The following is a 10,519-nucleotide window of genomic DNA, read 5'->3' as shown; positions in this document are numbered from 1 at the left end:
GTATGTTGATCTTACCAAAACACTGGAAACACATCACCAAACACACTCAACTGTTCTCAGTTCATTTCTTTACATGGTCACATTCTACCAGTATGCTCCACCAAAGGAACTATGGATTGTCTTATCTTCCTACATTATTGTTTTCAGCAAAAGGAGCTGGCTGACATAGAAACATAACACAAGTAATTACATGATATTTCTTTGATCATTCATTGTCCTCTTTCTGCTTTCAAAGCAAGTTCCATTTGAGTGGAAAGCCTGGCATCTTGGGGCTGTCAGAGAACTGCTTGCTCAATCGTAGACATAGATACGTCCCTTGTACTCCCTGTGAGTCTCCCCAGACTCCTGCCAACCTGGGTCCACCAGAAAGCTGTGCACATGGACATTGCATGTGCTATACACAACTTAGGCAATAAAGGTGAACACAGACATTTCATATACTTCTCTGCCCATTCACATGCCCCATAGTCTTCACTTATAAGACCAAAGTTCAAAGATAAAAGTATCATAAATATCAAAATGGCAACAGGAGAGGATTAAACTAAATGTGTGAATCTTCTCCAATTTTGTGCCACAATGCCAGCCCTGCCTATGCCAGGAACTCATAACACACTGATTTTTTAAAATCTTGTCTTCATGATCTGCTTTCCATAGCTAGGACCACTATATACTATGAACACATATTGCATTTTGTGGCTGTGATAAGGGTGCTGTTGGTATGGAAAAATTTAAAAGGAAAAAAATAACTCTCATTCATCATTTCTTGCCAAAGAAATAAAACCTGCATATCTCTGTATCTACTTAGCCAAGGAATAAGTCTAAAATTAAATTCTGGATGCATTTCCCTCATTTCTGTTGCGTTCACAGGATGGAGGGAAATATTCCATCCTCAGACCTTAGCATCCCAAGTCTGTCCTTCCTACCTGGACGTCTGAGAACTGACAATCTCCTCTGGGATTTTCCTTTACTCAGCAGAATTATAGGGCTCCTGGGTTCTTAGGGAGTTTGGCTGAATGACTACATGTTCTTATCAATCCTTGAAAGCTCACATGCTTTTTGTTGGAATGGGAAGGTACTTCCAAGTAATCAGTTTCCATCTAAATGAAAGAATTCAGTTGCTATGCTCTGGTGGTTGTCAAAGCAGAAATCACATGTGGCTCCACTTTCTTTCTTTTAACAAACATCCAACATTTGTGGGAGCTCACTGCAATGGAAGAAAAGTACCGCTTGTGAAAGTGTGATGGAAATGTTGATATTGCTATTTTTCTTTCATTTTTTGTCATCATTAAGACACATAATTCAATATCATATTTATTTATTTATTATTTTAATTTTATATATTTTTACATCATTTTTCATTTTTGCACAATGTATGCATTTTCATCTTGGTTATAGTCCCTCCCCTTGCTTAAAATTTCATCATTAGGTTCTGAGTTTCAAATCTGCTGAAGCAAGTCTTTGTCACTCCAACATTATAAATAAAATTGTACATTTTCCTTTGGTCCTTTTGAAATGATCACATGATTTTTTTTTTATAAAACATTTCTAAGTAACTCCCTTGGAATATCATTTACTATTTGATATACTATTTAATTGTATTGGCTAAGATTTTATTTAAGATTGTATATTTCCAGAATGTCTTTTCTTTTAGGACTGATTTCCTCTGAACATCTCATTCTTGTGATTGTAATGTGCTTAGTGTAATGACTTTTTTATTTCACTTCTAATCTTTTCTAAGTCATATCCCCTAATTTCTAAATTTTCTATTTTTTGGCATTTTTTTTCCTGTTGTTTCAAATGCATTATGGGTCACTTTGAAATAGTAGGTTATGTCATAATCTGTTTTGTGGGCCTGACTTTCTGACATGCTTTCAATTTCTATAGGGATGTTATTCAGAAAATCATCTTATTTTAGTGTATTAAGATTCTGTGGGTCAAGTCCAAATCCTAATGTATGTGTTGTGCCCCAGACTTGGCAGGTTCACTGTTGATTCCAACAAACAGAAAAAGAATCTTCGAGGCTTAGGTATATACGATATGCCTTTAAGACTGAAGCAGGGGACTGGATACACAGACAGAACAGCAGGCAGGGAGGCAGGCAGGCAGCAACGGAGCCTCCTCATCCTGGACCCTAAGCTTGATCTTTTCTTCTTTATATTTCCCCTAGTAGCTTCCAGAAAAAGCGTGCAAGAGAGGTATATTTTTTGAGAATTTTCATGCTACTATTGCAGGTATAATGGAGAACAAAACAAACCTAGTCTCTCATGGGCTGGCCTGATCTGAGTGCACTCAGCTTCCTTTATGGTCTTTTCCCAGAGGGCTATTTTTTGCTGCTTTATCTCAGTCTCTGTCTTTATGTTGGAGTTATTTTTCAATATATGATATCTTTTGAAATTCTGTTTACCTTTAAGAGTAAAGCCTTTGTGGCCTCCCTAATGGCACAAGAGGTTAAGACGCAACCTATGAAGCTATCCACAGCCTCTGCGGCCAGGCCAGGGAGCTACGCACATGGTGCAGCAGATCTCTCCTGACTCGCCTGCTCCCCTCAGCAGTGTGTTTCAGTCAGTCTGCCAGTTCTGTTTCCCACTCTGTCTCTGGTGAATCCTCTCACCCCCGCACCTCTGGGCTGTACCCCAGCTCTTGTATGCATAAATAAATAAATCTTAAAAAAAAAAGAGTAAAGCCTTAAATATTTGGAGAATCCATGAATTTGTGTGTGTGTATTCACTTCAAGGTAGTTGTGTAGTGACCTTCTATTTGTGGAAAACATGCAAATATCCATAGCTGGAAGTCTTTTTTCTAGGATTCTTCAGCTTCCCTACTGAAGGTCCCAACAACCAAAGATAGCTACATGATTTTCAGGGCATAGTACAAGGTGGAAATGTGAGGCTCTGTGTTCAAAAGTCAGGAAAAAGTTCAGTTAGAAGTACTAAAACATATTTTTTTAATGTTATTACTTAAAAAACATAATAGAGGTCATAATGATGCATATATAATAATATAAACTTACAAATTTCAAAAAGTAATATTTGCAATGTCATCCTTTCATGCCACACAATATATAGTAATTTATTAAAGTGATTTCTTAATTGATCAACTGATCTTTCTGGCTTGCTTTTCTGCAAATTCACTTATTAGGTCAAGAAAATATATATTTTTAGCAACTTCATTTTCAATCTATATAATTGAAAGTGATGTCAGTAATTCTTGGCAAATTCAAGATCTCAAATAATCTCAAGTGGAGAGAACAATATGAAGAAAGACAAGGAGGGGCAGTAATATAAAAGAATGGATGGATTGGTAGGTAGTACCGATGTCAAGAATGACCTTAAATGTCAGGCAAAGAAGCTTCATCTAGTTGATAGTCAATGATTTTAAACTGGAGAGAGTAGAAAAGGGAAAAAATACTTACCAACTACCTATTATTGACAGATACGGTTGCTTTACATATTTAAATACCTCTTAACAGTCTTACAACCACACAAATAATTTCTCAATCCTAGAAATGAAAAACTAAGGCTTAGTTATGTGAATGATCAGTCACACAACTAGGAGGTGGCAAAACTGGGATACAAACACTGATACACCTGATTCAAGAGCCCAAGTTCTTTCAATTGCATGAATGGAATGGTACATCAGGGATGGTACTTCAGCACCTATCTGCCTACCAACTAGGACAAAAAGGAAAAAGACTTGAAACTAAGAATCCAATTAAGACTTCAATAATTGTCTAAAAAAATAGTAGTGATAAGAGAAATAGAAAAGAGAAAAAACCTTCAGGAGACACTGCAGAAATAGATTCAGTAGAACCTAGTGACTTATTAGATGCAGACTGATAGAAAATGAGAGCAATTCTCGTCTTCTTAGTAATCTTGAGCATGACTCAGGGTAATTCCACCCACCACTAATGAAAAAAGATGCAAAAGATCCTATTTTAATGACAAGGTGATTGAGTGTTGAGAAGTCAAGACAGAATACCAGAAATGTCTGGTGGGCATAGAATGGTGTGGGTTTAGAAAGGTGAAGAGGTCAGTGGTAAAGATGTAGATTTAGAAATCATTCACACAGAGCCACAGCAATAAGTAAGGACAAATCACAGAGTCTGTAGAAAACAGATGCATCAAGCCCAAAACTTTAAGGAATGAAAAAATGTAGAGAACATAAGCTACGGCATGGAGGAACAAAGAGAAGCAACCAGTGGTAGAAGCATCCTCAGAAAGCAATTGCTTAAAACTCACCAGTACTGGGATTATCAGTATCAAATGTATCTAAGGGAAGAGAGGAGAATAAATACAAGAGATGATGGTTGGATTGGAGATGTGGGGTAACAAACAACCTTTGAGAGATCAATTTCAGTAAAGTTACAGGACCAAAAATCAGCAGTAAGTAGGAAGTGAAAAGTGAAAGAAAAGAATGCAGCACATTTTTATAGAATAATGAAAGAAAGAAATGTAAAATGACAAGAAATATAGAAATGCAAAGAGAATATACGGGTCATAGTCTTAGTCCCTTCATTTTTACAATGAGAAAACTGAAGCCTGGAGTATCTCACCAACACCTCTATTTAACCTGGTTAGCAACAGAGTGTAGTGGAAAACCAATAAATACGAAATGGTAACTCAGGAGGGAGAGGAATCAAGGGAAGACTTTCTGTCCCCAAAGAATAGTCATTCCTCAATTTTCATTTTAGAACCTGGCGTCCTTCTTCTGATCCACAACCCCAAGATCTTTTTTTTTAAAGATTTATTTATTTATATAAGAACCAGGGTACAGGCCAGATGCACGGGAGGGTGAGAGGATTCACCAGACAGAGCGGGGAACAGAACAGGCAGACAGACTGAAATACACTGCTGAGGGGAGCAGTGGGTGAGGCAGGAGAGGTCTGCTGCGCCATGTGGTATTCCTGCCAGCCAGCCAGGCTCGAACCGCACTGCAGAAGCTGCGGACAGCTTCACAGTGCGGCGCTCAACCGCCTGGGCCACTGGAGAGACCCACGACCCCAAGATCTTGACCTTTTCAACATCTCTGAAAGAAACCTCACACAATTCATAGAAAACCATGAATATGATGTTTCACCTCTGCCAAAAATGCAATGCTATTGATTTGAGCAAGGGAAAGAGAAATATGTCAATCAACTTTTATATTCTTATAGGAATTTCATGGTCCCAAAGGCTGGAGGGCAGGAAGGATTAGTCACACTAAATTTGAAATGCATCACTATAATAACCCTGATAATACTCCTCCCTGACCCATTTTGGAGATAACAAATAACCCCAAGGTAACTCTCCACCTACAGAAGTGGACATAGTAGGGTAAAGACATTCATTAAAAAAAAAAAAATCACCCAATTATGAATAATTCATGATGAGCTGGCAAATACTCTTTTGCTATGGGTAGCAAAGCTCATCAAGAAACACCCCAATAATGTGTATATAAAGACAAACTGAACTCTTGGAGTAGGACACTCGCCATCGGAGCTCCACTCCAAGAATAAACGCTCCCGTCTGGCCACCATGTCTGTGCGCTTTTCTTCCACATCCCGGCGCCTTGGCTCCTGTGCCGGAGCAGGCTCCACGCGGCTCTCTAGTGGGGGAACAGGCTTTGGGGCTGGAAACGCCTGCGGTGCGCCGGGCATCGGAGGGGGCTTCTCTTGTGCCTTTGGGGGAAGCTCAGCTGCAGGAGGCTATGGCGGGGGGCTGGTCGGAGGGAGCACCCCCTGTGCCGCCTACACAGGGAATGAACACGGACTCCTGTCCGGCAACGAGAAAGTGACCATGCAGAACCTCAATGACCGCCTGGCCTCCTACCTGGACAACGTGCGCGCCCTGGAGGAGGCCAATGCCGACCTGGAGCAGAAGATCAAGGGCTGGTATGAGAAATTTGGGCCTGGCTCCTGCCGCGGTCTCGATCATGATTACAGCAGATACTTCCCAATCATTGATGACCTGAAGAGCCAGGTAAGAAACGCAGTATCGCGAGGTAAACACCCCACCTGCTACCCAGGTCCATATACATACATAACATATATCACAGTGGGGCTCTGCTCTCAGCTTCTAACATTGGTAGTTCATTACTAATATTTTTTTAAAGATTTATTTTTTATTTACACAATAGCTGGGGTACAGGCCAGAGGCGGGGAAGGATTCACCAGAGACAGAGCAGGTAACAGAACAGGCAGACAGACTGAAAGCACTGCTGAGGGGAGCAGCAGGCGAGGCAGGAGAGGTCTCCCGTGCCATGTGGGTATCTCCATGGCCAGCCGGGAATTGAACCCTTGCTGCAGAGGCTGCAGACAGCTTCGCAGCGCTGTGTTCAACACGCTGCTCCATCGCGGAGGCCCATCATTACTAACATTAAAAAATCTTTATATTAAAATGTAAGCTTAGAACATGGTCTGCCCATCATGTGGTATTAAGTATGCATGTTTATGCATTTAGAAGATTAAAATAGCAAAAATTGCTCGATGTCTTTAGGTCTATATTTACAAGCTCTTCCATAGAAAGGGTTGGTTTGCTTTTAATGAGCGGGATAGAGGGTAAAGGAGGTCATACTTGAATTTCCTATTTTCAAAAGAATCAACTTCTTGTTGGCAACAGAACGACAGAAATACTATTATAATTTCATAAGTGACTATTTTAAGGAATTTTTTAAATTAGCATTTCTACTCTTACCTGACTCTCCACTTATCAGATCATTTCTGCAACTACAAGTAATGCCAACGTGGTCCTACAAAATGACAACGCAAGACTCACAGCTGATGACTTTAGGCTCAAGTAAGTAGATGTAGAAGGAAAAACAGGAAAAGTTTATCTGAGCATTTGCTTCATTTTTTAGATTAAAGGTTGGTTCCATGCTTTGTTTTTTGTTTTTTTGTTTTTTTAGTTTGTTTTAAACCAAATGTATACTAGAATGACTAACACACTGTACTTGGAAAATTGGACAGGGACGGTGACACACATGCACGTCAGGCTCATGGGAAGGGCGTTTTGAATATTCCCATTCTCTTGTTTCTAAGAAATGTGTTTATTGCATTGTGGGTCATCTAACTAAAGTTATAGAGGATATTTTAGTCATCTGACCTCAAAGCTGACGTGGATTTTTATGAAGACCTAGAAAAGCGATGTGATTAGGGAGTTGAAACGTTCCAATATTTGTCTAAGGTATGAAAACGAGCTGGCCCTCCACCAGAGCGTGGAGACGGACATCGGCAGCCTGCGCCGGGTGCTGGAGGAGCTGACTCTGTGCCGAGCCGACCTGCAGATCCAGCTGGAAACCATGAGCGAGGAGCTCACTTACCTCAAGAAGAACCACGAGGAGGTACACACCCCATGGCCCCAGCTCTCACCACCTGTCTTCCTCCCCAACTTTAACACGAATTTCAGATGAGAAATAGGACATCTTCAATCCATTTCGAGAAGGAACTTGCTTGCTTTGTTCTGGGTGGCTTGGGATGATTCTATTCATTCCCCTCAAACGAAACCAAGCCTTTAAAAAAGTATCTAACAGTATGGATGTTGTCAGTCAGGTGCCTTTAAAAATGTTCAGCTCCTACAATAGTGAAACTGCATTTCAGGAGATGAAGGCGCTGCAGTGCGCGGCGGGTGGCAACGTGAACGTGGAGATGAACGCAGCGCCCAGTGTGGACCTCACGGTGCTGCTCAACAACATGCGGGCCGAGTACGAAGACCTGGCAGAGCAGAACCGCAGGGACGCCGAGGCCTGGTTCAACGAGAAGGCGAGTCTTGCCACAAACAGCCCCGCAGCGCTGGGGGGTGCTCACAAAGCTAAGGTTTGCCTTTTGCCTCTCCCCAGAGCGCCTCTCTGCAGCAGCAGATCTCCGACGATGCTGGAGCCATCACCTCGGCTCAGAACGAATTCACTGAGATGAAGCGTAATCTTCAAACCCTGGAGATTGAACTTCAGTCCCTCTTAGCTATGGCAAGTAAAAATTACCAAAAACAGAATTGGTTGACCATATTCAGATCAAAAGTTGGGGGAGAGGGGAGTTTTAAAGAGGGTTTTCTTCAGCTCTTCTTTTTTATCCATTCATGACTATGCTTGAAATAAGACACATTTGCATTTTGCACAGTAGACACCACCTTGGCTGAAAATTATGCCACGTCGCTAATAATTGTGATACATTAGAAACTAGCAAATACGATTATTTTGAGGTGTGTGGAACAGAAAATTTTTTTGCCCTGACTCTTTTCTTCCCAATCAAAAGGTCCAAAACTACTGTCCATGGAGTGAAAAAATATGTTTGCACCCCTTCCTAACTTCTTTGGCTGGGACTCCTTTCTGGGCACTTTAGAGTACTTACAAGTTCCTTTTTAAGTGGCACAAACAAGAAGCAAAGTGGAAGCATGAAGGTTACCTATAAAGCTAAACATTTGATGATGATAATAATAACCCTTCTCATTAAGGGTTTTCCCAGCACTTTCACCCACATGAATCCACAATAACCCTGGGGCATGAGCCAGGTAGACTTTATAACTCATGTCATTATCTACAAAAGAAGAATCAAGATTCAAAGAAGTTTAAGCATTTTTCCCAGAGTCCCACAGTTGTATACAAGGAATCCAGAATGTCTCTCCAAATTTTCTAACCCCCAAGTCTACACTTTTTCCACTAAGGCTAGTAAGCTTCCAGAGTATAGCCACCCAAGAGGCTATGAATGTTTATACAATTAAAACTTTTACTTAAGAAAGAAATTTTAATTCATTTTAAAAAATATTCTTGCAGATAAAAGGGTAAGACTCATCTCCATTCCATGTAAAATTTCAACAGTGTCCCTCAGTGTGATAAACACTGTGTAAATCCATTTGGATTTGCAAACCAATGAATCAAATTATTAAAGCCCTAAAAAGGTCATTCTTTTCTTTGGGTCATTCTGTGGGAAAGTGTATGCAGTTTACTATAAGATTTTAATAGAGCAACAATCCTCATGAGACAAGGTTGTTGCATGATTAGAAGTGACATGGCATCGTGTGGGGGGTTAGCAGGGGTATCCTGGGGAGTGGGAAACTGTACCAGACTCTGCAAGCACAGACGGTGTTGGTGGTGGGAGGGATCTTTAGACTGTCCCCTATGAAGAAACAACTTCTTCTTTTGAACACTCCTGGGCATAACATTCACCACCAATTATTCATTCTCAAACAGAACAATAGGACATCTAATATGACATCTAATAAAGGCAACAATTAACAGCAAACAAGTAGAATCTTTTGAGTGAATATGGCTATTTGCATGATGTAAGGATAACTCAAATGTTTTTTAAGTGTTTTACCTTATTCTAAAACAACACGGTGACATTTTCTACAAACCACAGAAACATTCCCTGGAGTGCTCCCTGACCGAGACCGAAGGCAACTACTGTGCTCAGCTCGCCCAGATCCAGGCCCAGATCACGGCCCTGGAGGAGCAGCTGCACCAGGTCAGAACCGAGACCGAGGGCCAGAAGCTGGAGTATGAACAGCTGCTGGACATCAAGGTCCACCTGGAAAAGGAAATCGAGACCTACTGCCGCCTGATAGATGGAGAGGATGGGTAAGCACAGCTTCCATTGAGAAAACTATCTTAAGGTTCTTAAAGGTTTTTTTTTAATCATATACATTTTTTTTCTCGTTCCTTCAACCACAGAGTTAAAGTGTTACCTTGAAATCTTTATTATTTTTTTTTTAGTGTAGGCCTGTGTTGCTATAAACTTCCCCAGTGGTATTGCTTTTAAAGCATCCCATAGGATCTGGCAACTTATCTCTCCATTTTCATTTGTATCTAAATATTTTGTGATCTCTTCTTTGATTTCTTCTTTGACTCAAAAGTTTTTCAGAAGCATTTTGTTTAGTCTCCGCATGTTTTGGTTTGTTCCAGAATTCCTTTCATGGTTAATTTCTAGCATGATAGCACTATGGTCTGTGAAGATGCTTGACATAATTTCTGTTTTCCTATATTTTCTGAGACTTGTTTTATCTCTAGTTAGTATGTGATCTATTCTTGAGAAGGTTCCATGTGCACTGGAGAAGAAAGTATGTTCATTACTTTTAGGATTCAGTAAGAAATCACATAAAATTATCTTTGATCTAAACCATATGTCCATAACCACTGTCTAGTATTACCTAAGAATTCAATGAACTCCCATCTTAAATCATTGTTTTTCAGTTTCCTCAGCAAAACACAGAGTGATATAATTAATTCAAGCTCTCTATATTTTTGCAGCTCTTGTTTCAAATCAAAAGGCTATGGAGGGCTAGGAAATCAGATAAAAGGTAAACAACAGCTGTGTTGAGTATTCTGTATTTGTATGTTTCAAATGAGGAGTTCATTATTTGCCTTTCATGACTTTAATCAATTCTAACAGTTCATATGTGTTATTTTAGATTCACCTAGAACCACCATGGTTAAAACAATTGTTGAAGAAATAGATCCTCGTGGCAAAGTTCTCTCCTCCAGAGTTCACACTATGGAAGAGAAATCCATCAAAATGAACACCATGAACAGTGAGCAGAGGGTGCCTTCCTGA

General features: G+C 40.3%; 1 protein-coding gene across 1 annotated transcript; it reads left to right on the top strand.

Moving 5' to 3' along the window:
• Positions 1-5,513: 5,513 nt before the first annotated feature.
• LOC119231136 (keratin, type I cytoskeletal 27) lies at positions 5,514-10,519 on the top strand. The gene is made up of 8 exons (XM_037492800.1): positions 5,514-5,957; positions 6,691-6,773; positions 7,161-7,317; positions 7,574-7,735; positions 7,813-7,938; positions 9,329-9,546; positions 10,216-10,265; positions 10,377-10,519. The coding sequence occupies exons 1-8, from the start codon at positions 5,514-5,516 to the stop codon at positions 10,517-10,519; spliced, it is 1,383 nt and encodes a 460-aa protein (XP_037348697.1).

Source organism: Talpa occidentalis, unplaced genomic scaffold, assembly GCF_014898055.3.
Source record: "Talpa occidentalis isolate TD23 unplaced genomic scaffold, MPIMG_talOcc4v2.1 talOcc4.7, whole genome shotgun sequence".
NCBI lineage: Eukaryota > Metazoa > Chordata > Mammalia > Eulipotyphla > Talpidae > Talpa > Talpa occidentalis.
The sequence above is the reverse complement of the archived record's forward strand: the minus strand, read 5'-3'. Positions and strand labels throughout refer to the sequence as shown.

What these genes read in the sequence shown, in the direction of transcription:
- LOC119231136 (XM_037492800.1), top strand. Translation starts at nt 5,514, where the DNA reads ATGTCTGTGCGCTTTTCTTCCACATCCCGGCGCCTTGGCTCCTGTGCC. An exon ending in AGGCCTGGTTCAACGAGAAG is followed by an intron (nt 7,736 to 7,812) that starts GCGAGTCTTGCC and finishes GCCTCTCCCCAG; the next exon opens with AGCGCCTCTCTGCAGCAGCA. An exon ending in TTCAGTCCCTCTTAGCTATG is followed by an intron (nt 7,939 to 9,328) that starts GCAAGTAAAAAT and finishes TACAAACCACAG; the next exon opens with AAACATTCCCTGGAGTGCTC.